We start from the raw sequence: 13,110 nt of genomic DNA, 5'->3' as shown, positions 1-13,110 counted from the left end.
GATATTCTTTATTCGAGCTGCGCCGTAATTAGATTTATCGATATTCGCGACGTACTTCTTCATTATTATCGTTGATTAATCCCGTAACGATGAAACGTTATGCTTTTTTATCGGAACGCAGTATACGACTCGACAGTGTAACATCGTTATAAAACAGTCCCTAGCTTTTTTCATTTTATTTTCAATTCCACGGTGAATCGATGCAAGATTTATATAGAGGGAATTTCGTACTTTGTGAACAAAACATTTGAACTGTTAAAACAAATTCAAACAAATAATAGTTTTACAACATTGCCGGCGTACTGTCTCAATATTTTTTTTTCTTTCTAGAAAATGAAGAAAATTGATTCGAATTATTAACTAACGTGTTATTTATCCCAGTTTCACGTCTGGAATAATATTTAATTTCGTTAAAAAATATTCTCCAAGAAATCTTCAACAAAAGAAAGAATAAACAGAATGAAAACAAAAGTAGGAGATTAATATGCGAGAAAAATCAGCTATCACAGTTTTACTTACAGCTGTAAGCCGATAATACGTTGAGAGTTATCGTTAATGTTTAATTTCATTAAATCATTTGCGCGTCGTGCTCTCTTTTATCTCAACGTGACGTTCACCAGAAATATGCCTCGACGAGGTAGTTCAAAGATAGTTTTATTTCCCGTCAATTAGACATAATCCCTGTACGGCACACTTCACTATAAACGGCAGTCAATCACGTAATCGGCCTATGTCTTTTTTTTAGCGTCGCTTAATCCGCGGAGATTGAACGTGGAAATTGCAGCTTCGCCGCGAAATTAGGAAGACACATGTCAACCAGATGAATCGAGGCGCAGCGGTAGATTAATCATCTTTCGTTAATATAGAGATCAATCGGATATTTAACTATTGTCAATGGACCAAATTGAATAGTTCGAAACTATTGTGAATGACCAATACGACCAAAAATTTTAATTGGAAAAGATCCCGTCTAGAAATGATCTGTCGAATCAATGTCGATTTCACATCGATGAATGATCGCGAATATACTGTCGAATATACTGATTAATATTTTTGTTATTTTTGTTCTTATCATAATTGTTATTATGTTAATTGAGCAATTGCGAATATTTCTGTTATTAGATCTTCTACTGTGTTTTGGCCAATTCATTACAATCACTACATCGAATATAGTATTTATTTATATACTGTGTTTTCAATTTTACATCGATTCGATGTAAAATTGGCTGGAAGACAATAGAAAGCTTATGGAAATATTGGTAACTGCTCAATTAACATAAAGATAACTATAATATAATGAGGTCGAAGATGACAAAAATATAAACCTGATATTCGACATCGGCCTTTCATCAATTTCTCTCGTACTTTCCGATTCTTTTCTTCAATTTTTAAATATAAATTAAATAAAGGAGAAAGACTCTCTAAAACTTTCGTGATATCTTCTACAGTGTGGCGAAAACATAGTAAATATGTGAGAAAAATTCCGAAAGTTTAGACACGCATAGGAGAAAACTTTTTAGCGGTGACAGATGCGTTTTTAATGTATTAGAGACCATAGACGATAAAGTAGCTTAACTTGGCATTCATGCGGACAGTTTAACTTAGTTATTACAACATTTGTTCACGTTCACGTTTAAAATAATAGAATAATCAGAAAAGTAACGCGTTGATATAAGAAATAATCAAATGGTCTCATAGTATATTTTTTAAAGAAATAGTACGTTTTCCATTTCTCTATTTGAAAGAATTAGCTATCCACATGAATATGCATTAATATAATATATTCTTGATAAAGGGATCAAGGGATTCTCTCTTATCTAAGACTGTAAATTCAAGTTTATGCGCTGCCGAGAGTAGCTGGGCGGAATGTACGTTTGCGCAGGAACGAAAATTGTTCCATCAAGGAACACACTTACGGTCTCCTTGGAATCCGCTAAACGCTGACCGTTCCTCCACCAGGTAACGCTGGCCGGCGGCCTGGAACCGGAAGTTGTGCAGACCAAGTCGTACTTCTTGCCCGCTGACAGCGGTCGGTTTCCGTCAATTATTTTCACTTCCAACGGGCTGACTGAAAATTATACAATTCACTGGTTAAACAATGCCTGACCTTTTCCTATCCTTTGACAAAATGCTTGCAAAAAATATTAAAACATTTCACAAAATTTGCATAAAAAGAATTTTTATTTTGTTTAAATTCATCAACTTGTATTAGCATGGTTTTCATTTAACCTAAGTGATGTAAAATGTCGAGGTCACTTTTATTTGTTACGTTGAACGTTCCAAGTCAAACGGAAAAATGTCAAGTATCACAGTTATGAATTTCAGCTATACAGAAATGGTTCCTAAAGCTAAATTAAAACGGACAGAATTAATAAATTTTAGATAGAAAATATTCGGCATACGTGCCGAATTGGAAAGTCTCTTCAGGTGCACCTATACCCCTCTGCAGTCGCGTAGCCGCGGTATGACGAATTTTAAGCGTAGGATCATAAACTTTCCCTCTCCTCATTAATCCTACCGCTCACGCGCGCTCTCTCTTTTCCGCTCTCTTACGTACTTTATCACGCGCTATGTATCTTGCCGTGCGATAGCTCAGGTACCATAACAAAGTGAATAACTTAATTTAGAGCGAGGATAATTAATCTTGCGTCCCATCTTGCGCTCTTTTTCAGGACGATTCAAGTGTTTCTCAAGGCGACTTAGCAATGAGCGTTTGCAGATCTTTTCCGTAAACGTAAACTCTTCGTAACTCGTAAGTCACCATATAAGTTGATGTACAAAAATGTATAAAGCCGAATAAAATAATCGATAATCTCGACAATTGATTAACTTATATAGCATATAAGTTTTCTCTTACCCAAGATGAGTTTTTTTTTACACGTTTTATCACCACGTTTCTTTATCATCGCAGACTTTTTCCGAGTTAAATAAATTTCTCCCAAACCTCCTTTTCGCATTTCAACAAAGTGTCTCCAATTTACCGTTTCCGCTTCTCGACTGGATGTATCGGTTTAAAAATTTCGCGGTAATCCCGGCGCCTAGCAAGACAAATTAAAAAAGGTCCGCAATTAATTAACCCCACTCATTCTTCTAACGTCCCCGCGATAACGGCGCGAGTAAAATTAACCGCCCGGCTGCCCTCGACCGCCGCGCCGCTCGTTTCTTCGTTATAGCGGGTCGCTGGCCGCAAGACGCGTACCTTCCTGCACGCCAAATTGACGTTGATAAATCCTCTTTGTTATAAAGCGATACATCATCGGCGCGCACTTCGGCTCGCGCACGAGGAATTGAAGTTATTCGGAAAATTGTCGCCGCGGCTCTATATATAGAACGCCGAAGTTATATATACTATCGAAATATCGACTTCTTGCCAATACTGAATAGTTACACTTTACCTATTCTCTGATATTAGAATTAATCATTATCTCGGTTATTCTTTTTTTGTTTTATATGCTTTAAAGTCACGATAATTTTAGTATAATTTTAATATAATACATTAATGAAATAAAATTGATACGTGCTAATGTAGCTCAAAAATCAATTCTAAAGCATTTTAAGAGAAATTACGATTATTCTGAGACAGATATAATGTTGAATAGATATTATTATAGATATTAATAAAATGAGATTGATATATGCAAATGTATCTCAAAAATCAATTCCAAAACATTTCAAGAGAAATTACGATTATTCTGGGACAGATATAATGTTGAATAGATATTATCTTCTATATTATTGGACAGTGGAGTTTAACAAACATGTATTTGACACTTGTGAAGTCATGTCACACGTATACCATTATTCGCGTGTCCTCTGAATTTTCCAGTAGCCGCGCGGATAAAGATTTTCATCCGGAGTGCGTTGAACCCGGGGGAAAATTGCGGATCCGTTGCGTTGCCCTCGACTATACCCGTACGTTGCACGCGATGTGACTGAGAATTTATAGAGGCGCGAGTAAGGCGATTGTCGATAACGGCGGCAAAATGACCGCGAACGATGGTTTTGTGGATACTGGAAGCCCCCGGCCGGGCAAATCGGTAATGGTAAACGCTGCTGCGTACAGCCGTCCGAAGGCTTTGGCTATTGTATTTATAGGACCATACATTATGGAAGTTCCTTGATTTACGGCGTGATATGGGCGGCGATAAGCGTCACAAGCTGTATGGACCGAAAATATCCGTACGGAAACGATCTATCTTCGTCGTTCTTTTAAAGTAATTTTCGCACGTCCATTTGCGGATCGCGCGGTAATTATTCGCGAGAACGGCGTATTCCGACGCGCGACGCGTCGAACACAGAGAGCGGGAGACGCTGAGCGAAAACTTGTCGGTCTTGAATAGCATCAATCGGAGTAACGGACGGGTATGCGCCTCATAAATGACATTTATTAATTAAAAAGAGTGGTGTTGCATTTTTGCCCCGCTTCCTCAAACCGTCATCCTCCCCTCCATCATCCCGACATAGGTTCCGGCCATCCGGCGAGGAGCGCATAATGAAATTAATTAAAGCCGATTTCTATCTTCCTGCCCACCGTGCAAATCCTGCAAGGCCGATATTATTCCGCCCTGCAGTTTTACTTCCACTCAATAATTCAAGATCGATTACAGAATTATGCCGCGTGCATACGCTTCATATACCTCAATCGCTCGTAATTTCAGCTTTATCGTGAATTTATTGACGGATAAAGCGCGCGCGCATTTTGGAATAAAAGGATTTTATTGCTATTTTGGGAAAAGCCAGGTATCTTATCGCGGCTTTCGAGAATTATTGTACTTTCTCACAGTACGCTCAATATTTACGTTTATATACTGAAATGAAAAATTGCAGATACTGAAAGAAAAAAAACTTTTGACAAACGGAATAATGTTTCTGACACTTCGTGTAAAAACGAGTCAAATTAAATTTGGAAAATATTAGAAGCGGAATATATCCCATTTCTCGCGAAATTGAATTACATGGGCTATCGTATTCTTATCGTAGACTCGTTGAAGATAGAAACCACAAGCTTCGATAACTCGCGTGATGGAGCTAGCAAGCGCACAAATATTCCAGTTCAAACAGCAGCCCCACACAACAATATCTTTTTCCGTCCTGAAGAGTCTGGCTTATCGAATAAATGGGGTTTCCGAACTTCTCGATTCAATTGAATGGTGATTTTTATCATAAGTGAAGTATAGGTAGCACAAGCTTGTATTCAGCACATAAAATATCATATTTTGCTTTTATCTTTTATCTTTTTTGTTTTTAAAACGACAGAGAATTCCTCTAGACGAATAGAAGATGTGTTCCGAAATTATAATTAAATAAGCATTTAAACCACATATTTTTAGCTCGTATAAATTAGCGTTCTGTGAAATCGAATAGAGGATACATTCCGGAATTATAATTAAATAAGCTTTTAAACCACATATTTTTGGCTAATATAAAGTCAGTGTTCTGTGATTCGCTCGTGTGAATAATTCAATTGGAAATATGTGGCGACCGTTCCTACTTCGGTCAGCCCGCGGTCACTTCGAAAACACCTTCATTTTGCGAGAAAGAAACTCGCTTAATCACACCGCGACCGTCGCCGCCGCAGCCGCCGCCATCGCGCCTAGACAGCCCGATTGCCGGCGTAATATTTCAGGCATTCTAAACCGTCGCCACCGGCAATAAGGCCGCCTTCCCCCCCGACATTGCCGTTGCCGTTGCCGCCGCCGCTACCACTTTCCCCAATTTCCACCCCCTGAGTTACGGCTCCCGACTAATTTACATGACTTGCACCGAACTAATTCGAGCGGCGGTCGATAGCGCGCCGACTAAAGGGGTTAAAACGACGTTTACTTTATTACGTAATCACGGGGAAACCTAATATTGACGAAGGCGCGAGGGAATGACGGCGGTGGCGCGGTGGCGAGGCGAGATGCCTTACCGATCTCCCGTTCGCTCCGCTTCAAAGAGCGTGGGAGGCTATCCGTCCGCCCGTCCTCCGTTGTGATGCCGCGAGTCTTTGCGCCGCAGTTTGTTACTTACGATTTGCAATTCCGCCGGTGTTTGAGTTTACGGATTGAGATTTATGGACTCACAATCGGAGGGAGTGAAAGGGGGGAGGGAGGCTAAAACGAGGCGAGACGAGGCGAGGCCCGAGCCGACGCGTGGTGGCTACGTGCACGTACGTGAGAAGCGTCCTCGTTTGCATCTTAATCAAGCGACCGTTTCATTAACAAAATAAGTCCTCGGCATGCCCGGTTAATTAATGCCAGCTATAATGTCGCCGCGACGTTTAACCCTTTTTGAAGCGTTACGTCATCCTCTTTTCGCTGGCTCCGCACCGGCAGTTATCAGTTACCGAGTAAATCGCGTACGCTTATCGATCATCACGTGTTTACCGGGCACCGACGGCCGAGTCTACGATCAGATTAATCATTGTCAATAATTTATTTGCGGTAAGGAAGAAAAACTTACGAAGATGGCAGATCTATTTTCTTGAAAGAAAAATGATTGATTTAGCAATGCGGTAGATTTTTAAAAGTGACTAACAGCTGTAATTTATTTTTCATGATTTTCATAAATTTATTTTTCATGATTTCTTCGTAATTGATTATGTTATCGGGCAGGGTGTGAGGGCAAATGCATTAATTGTTTATTTTAGCAAACCTCCAACAAAATTTATCAGTATAATACAGATGAGAAAAATAAATGTCAATAGGCAACCGTAGATTTTCAATGCATAATTAATAATTAACAATTAATTACATTTACAGTCATTTTTAATAATAAATCATTATTAATAACGTGATGCAGATAATTTATAATTAATTAAAACGATTATGTAACGTTAATGTAATTGTTTCAAAGCGTTACTTTAAACTAAACATATGTCATGTATATGCTACTGTATAACACATACATATGCTTAATACATATGTATATATTATGTACAAATTTGCTTTCAAAGGGTAGGAAATACGCGTAACTTAAGCAGATTAACCTGCATTGCGGAATTGGATGCATCTCTCCCTCCTCCGTGCCCCGCAAATGTGTTTTCGCTTATTCAATAATAATACTAATAATAATATTAACAGGCAGACGTATCGGCGGATGGGTGTGGATTCAGCATGGCTTTATCCACGGCGCACACACGTGCACAAGAGAGTTACAAATCATATTAGCATGTTGGCGGATATTAGTGGATTTAGCTGTCACTTCAGAGCAAAATTCCACATATCGCACGTCTATGTATTAAATCTGCTTATAACGGTAGGCCAATCGTCATGTAGGACACGCCAATCGTCGTTGAATTGCGTATATGCCATTCGACACCATTAAAGATGCACCATTAAAGCGTTCAATTATACAGACGTAAGCGTTTACGTATCTGAATATTCACCTGAATACACCTGAATACTTAATAGCGCCGTTCTAATATTGTTCTCATGAATCGCGTTAATAAGTGACGCCGTCATTCAAAACGTTGTTTTTAGATCGAAAGTAGATCATCATTAGGTGACGCATAAAATATTTAATTCTATTTATCTCGGCTGTTGTATGAGTTTATTTCCGTGTTGCTTTGCAAAACGTTTTTTATAGAACTAAATCGAATTAGGAGGACACAGCACTGCAAATCCAAGTGTGTTATTTTTACACGCATAAACGTCTAAAAATAACACATTAGAATGAAACTCTTTTTACATGTTTCTTTATGTGATAAATTACGTCATTTAATACGTTCAATCGTGTTAAAGGACGTGATTTAAAACGGTAAGAAATGTGTAAAGAGAGCTCCAGCTAAAATAACACACTTAGATCTGCCGTGAGGATCTTTCAATTCCCCATGCATTGATTTCTTTCTCGCGCTTTGTCTCTTTTATTGATCAAACATACCTGTCAAATAGGAACACGGATCCAGCCGGATCCCGCAGGTACACAGAGAATTATAAGCGTAATCTCGACGCATATATGTACAGCATATGTACCGCTATGGCGCTATCTATCGCGGCTCCTCCGCGCGCACACACAGATGCTTTATCTTTACTCGCTAAGTTCATCCAGAAACCTGCGAAATCGGGATGCGGCTATTGTTCTCCAGGCCGCGTCATCGCGAATGCCGTAAATGCCGTATCGCGCGTGCACCTGCGGGAAAATTTGCTCCACGCAACCGGCTGTATCGCGCACCGACCGACGTTCCGTGCCATTTCGCATTCAACCGTTTTCCCCGCGGATCACGTCCCACGGGTGCACAATCGGGTCGGAAGTCGCAGCCTCTCTTACCTAAATCCGGTTCACGCACGTTACACGCGTATATATTTCTGCGCGCACCTCGCTGCAGGTTTGGAAACGGCCTCTCGGGATCGGCTATCAAACGCAATTAACGTCGCGAAAACCATATCAAAACTGTCATGTACAAAAAAAAAACATATATCCAAGCAATCGTTACGTGATATTAGAATTCCGTAACCGCATACCAAGGTCGTTACGTTTAAAAAATAACAAATTTAACAAGAAGGAAAAAGAAACGTTGAATTTATAAAACTATATAATGGATTTTTGGTTGTAATTTTTTAAGCAGCCGACGAAACTCTCTTTATTTTCCAAAAGTTAACAGTATCCTTCCCAGAGCGCGCTAATCACTTCTGAAAATGCAAGAAAATCTGCTCCAAGTTCTGTGAATATTTCGTGACAACAATTCCGCGGCGTAATTTCTCGTAACGTTGTCGTCTATTTCTGCAGTGCTAGTTCCGTATCTCTTCATGCACGCACGGCGCGCGAGGGAAAAGCATTTTCCTCGGTCGCGAAGCCGGAGCTCCTCGCAAACTCGTTGCGACCAACTTTTTGCACGGTGTAATACACGTCTCGTTCGCGGCGCGCGGGCGACCGAGTTCTCGGCGACTTCTCGGCGTACGCCCGGGTTGCGCGTGGAAATGGCAAATAAGCCCTATTGTCTGCGGTTTTAACTCAATGAGCGACGTAATTTCCGCCGGCCGGAGCATCATAAATATTCATTAAGAGTTAATTGTAACTCAGTTCGTCCTCTCTCGCGGATAAGCAACGCGGCTCGATCACGCGCGCGAGCTTCGCGCGTTAATCCGCGGGAATGAGAACCTATAGCGGCCGATTATTCCGGCAGGTGATAAGGCCAGGAGGACGTGTAGACGAGCCTCGGCGTCGTATCGATCGACGTCGGAAAATTGCCTCGACGACACCGACCGGTTTCCACGGTTAAGATGTGTATAATTTATTAGCGGAGTGCTCTCTGTTCGAACACGGACGTTGCGTTGCATTTGGGAATAGACCGTACCCGAAAATTTGACGTGCCGCACGGCAAACAGTAATCCGAGCTAACCGTAATTCGGATTGACTCTCTCATTCGAGCGACCCTTCTAATTCCGCTCCTAGAAAAGAGAGGGCAGGTAAAATGGGTTAAGCCTTAATTAACTGGTAACTAATGTTTGCGGCCACACGGGTCTTTATTCGTGCGCAGAGCTCCCTCAAACACCGCTCGGGTAATACACCGCCCAACTTCTAGTCCGTTAACGCGCAAAGTGAATCCTTACGCGGCCAAGTAATTTGGAGTTCGATACAGTTTACTCCGGGTTTGCGGTCGAACTTTTCCGGGTTCCACAGCCGGGGTGCCCACAGCCGCCGGGGTCATCTCTCAAACGCGGTTGCAGACGTACAATCTCGCGGTAATAGATTTCTGACGTCGCGAAATGCTCGGAAATGATAGCTCGGTTGCATTAACTCGAAACTCCTGATCGGGCGCGCGCGCGCGCCAAGGTCTTCGGTGAAAATCATGTTGAATCGCACGGAGATGGGCTATTCCGTGCCTTCCTATCCCCCCCCGCGAACTTCGTAACTATTAATAGAATGAAAAATCGTGAGGTAAAAATGGCATCGTAGATCAAAGATGGGAATGGCGACGAAAAAGAAACGTAACTTCGACCCTCGTGAGGGTCGCAACTTTAGAGAAAAATCACTGCGACCTGGACGCGTGGACGGAAACCCTGTCAATCTCTAGGCTGACAATGGGTCTCGCGGGGTGTCGAATGCCACACGAAAGAACACTTCCATTTAAGCACCGGCCATGCGGGGCCGTGAAGCTCCTCAAGACAAGGGGAAATTGGATGAAAGCCGTCGTCGTAACCGGCGAGAAGGGGAAGACGGGTGGAAAAAGCATGGAACGAAAATGGTGTCCGTCGCAAAAAGGATATCCGACTCTCTTCCGTTTTACCCGCGCCTTTCTACCCCGCGGTTTCTACGAGCTCCTTCAGAATCGACCCTCAACCCTTAATTCCCAAGATCGGGCGCCGAGCAATTAAGATAATTTGATTGTAAGAACAGAAAGACTTGAACAGTACATACAAATGTTTTTTCATGATAATTTAATAGCGAGAGTCTCTCTCAACGATAGCGTTTTATATAAATATATATTTTTATGTTTGCTATAAATATAACGTAAATTATATCTTAAATATTTTAAGTGCAATTAAAATGTATTATATTTTTAATCTTGTCCTTAAATTTTACAGTTCTAATAAAATTTTAGCACAAGCTAATGTAATTTTCTCGCTTGGACACGTTTTATTTAATTATTAGATTTCTTAATTAGAAAATGGCGACTTTTAACGACCGGAAATACGTATTTGTGTTAAAAAGTATTAACAGGACCCATCTCGATTCTTTCTCCACCACGGTAATGCTACTTAAGTTCCCTCAAAGTGCAAAAGCTTGTTCTTATTCGTTCGTAGCTTTTTTTTTGCTTTCTCGGCATTATCGCATTGTTTATGGAATATATATTCATTTATATTTTTATTGTAAAAGGAGCACGGAACCATGGTAGAATTAGATTCGCCTCATTAATGACCACGAACGATTGCGCGACGGGGGAAATGGAGGCATGGAAATGGAGGATCTTCAGACAGAAGTATTGAAGCATTGATGGTTTTTAAAGGGAGAGCTATTACAGCTAACCAATCGGCTACGGCGAACGGGGATGTGCTCGGATAAAACGAGGCGAATAGTGATAAAACCCCGTTTGCTGATTGGATCTTTCCCGATATTGACCGCGCTTTTATTACTTCCGTTCCTTCGTACTTCAACGTGCGAGGAATATGATATTCTCCCGCGGGAGAGAGAGCTGGCAAATATTTTAGGACTTTTGAGCGAGATATCAAGTTATCGATAAAATTTGAAACAGTTGGATACGATAGACCTCCTTCGCACGGATATTCCTCGAAAACGGACGTTAAAGAATTCGGGGCGGGGGGAGGGGGGGGGGACGCGCAATGCTTATCGGAAGGAGGAAAGACAAAGGGAAAAGAACTTTAGAATTTCTTTTTCAGCCGCGCAGCTTGCGCGTCCTCTGACAGACGTCGCGACGAATTAACTTAAATTGGCCCGCATTTGCGAACTATGACAACCTAGCTCGGCAACGTGCATTAAAGTTTTCTCGCGGTTGCTCGTCGCGAGGAGCCTGTCGGTGACACTCCGTCCCCCGGGACTCCCGTGATTCTACACGGTCTAACTACGTCATTCTGCTCATCCTTCTCTCCTCCATCGTTAGCGCGCCCTTTTAGAAACGGCCGCGAAGTCTGCGCACGTATACGTGTACACAGTTTGCTCAATCTAATGATTATATGAGTCTCTATTTGCGCGCGACTGCGTTTTGCGGTTTACATATATAATACATGTAGGTACGTAAAAAGGTATATATTAGAAAGCAAACGTATATCCGTAGTTTACGTGCGTCTGTACTGACTGGCTTCTGTATACGTGCGCACGCTAATGACTATCGATTTCCAAGGGTACCATATCGTTCCTCCGCGCGACAGAACGGTTGACTAGTTGACGATAAACAAGGCAGACTCACGTCGCATAACGAGACCGTTCATTAATCCGCAATTCCGGCGGCTCGGGGATTTGTCGCGCGCATTATAACAAGCGGGCTCGCCGTGTCACACGCGTGTATTGGACGCGGGTACGAACGGGGGATGATATTGCGAGTGCACCACCGAGAGACCTCGAGGCTCCATCGCGAGAACCTCGTTTCGGGGAAAGGCGGAGATATATGCCGCTTCACCTCTCGAGCATCGCTCTCGCGCGATGTAAGTCCAAAGTAAAGGAAGATTAAATTATGTAAGCAATCTTTTTTCTCCGAAAAAAAAAAAAAACCCCGTTCACCGTGAGTGACGAACGAAGTGAAGAAGTTGTCTACTTCGCCTTCGCTGGGAGAGGATGAATCATTCAAGGGAAACGTGTAAACAATATTTCATTCTGACTTGCGAGAATTGAGAGGACATTGGATACCTTTGGACAGGGTACGGAAACTGTAACGAAATTGTTGCGCGAATAGCAAGTGCTGTCTCCTGACTTGGTCAAGAGAGAGAGAGAGGTACCTGTAACTATATTGCTGTTCCCCAAACGTAAACAAGGAACTACGAAAACGCTCAGTAAACTCTAAGGAGAGACAATATCATAAGTTCAATTGGAATTAGTCTAGACTCGCAAATACTTGCAATTCATCTTGTAGATAGCTTGTTATTCCTAGAATATTGTATATAGTAGTCATGGAGAATGTGCAAACTATATTTATACGTAGTATAAATATTTTGTATACCTATATAAAACGGACTTTTAAGAATATAGATCATTGTAAATTGCTAATGCAGAGTGAAAATAAATCATGCTAAAATGACGTATAATTTAATTATTTCAATTTTATAAATCAACGTAATGTACATATATGTGATATAATTAAATATATATATATATAAAATTTAATTATATTATTTAATTAGGATATAATTAAATTATACGTTAAAACTGGGTTGGATTACATAAAATTTTCAATCTAATTTAGTCAAAACTGTCATACACTGAGCTGTAAATGAATTTCACATGATGTCATTTAATCCGATCCTCAAACATCTCTAGTCGTATCTTTATAAATGCATTAGATTATATTGGACAGAGCTCCCTTTCGATGTCTCAACTGGCTCATCTATTCTATTTTGCATGGCTCATCCGGAGTGACCATCAGTGCTAAACGTCAATTTGTCGCAATGTGGCATATTTAAATCATAATCATTTTCGCAGGTCAATTAGCATCGGGAGAGTGGTTAGATGTGCTGT

General features: G+C 41.1%; 1 protein-coding gene across 2 annotated transcripts in view; it reads right to left on the bottom strand.

Moving 5' to 3' along the window:
- LOC139771295 (neural cell adhesion molecule 2) overlaps positions 1-13,110 on the bottom strand; it is a 70,660-nt gene that overhangs the window by 16,956 nt on the left and 40,594 nt on the right. For both annotated transcript variants that reach the window (XM_071703952.1, XM_071703953.1), the window contains one exon: positions 1,917-2,068. In XM_071703952.1, the coding sequence (XP_071560053.1) occupies positions 1,917-2,068 (152 nt within the window). The remainder of the gene's footprint in view (positions 1-1,916; positions 2,069-13,110) is intronic.

Source organism: Temnothorax nylanderi, unplaced genomic scaffold, assembly GCF_030848795.1.
Source record: "Temnothorax nylanderi isolate EJ_2023f unplaced genomic scaffold, tnyl_v1.0 TNYL_tig0038_pilon, whole genome shotgun sequence".
NCBI lineage: Eukaryota > Metazoa > Arthropoda > Insecta > Hymenoptera > Formicidae > Temnothorax > Temnothorax nylanderi.
This window is presented reverse-complemented; position numbering and strand designations above follow the sequence as displayed.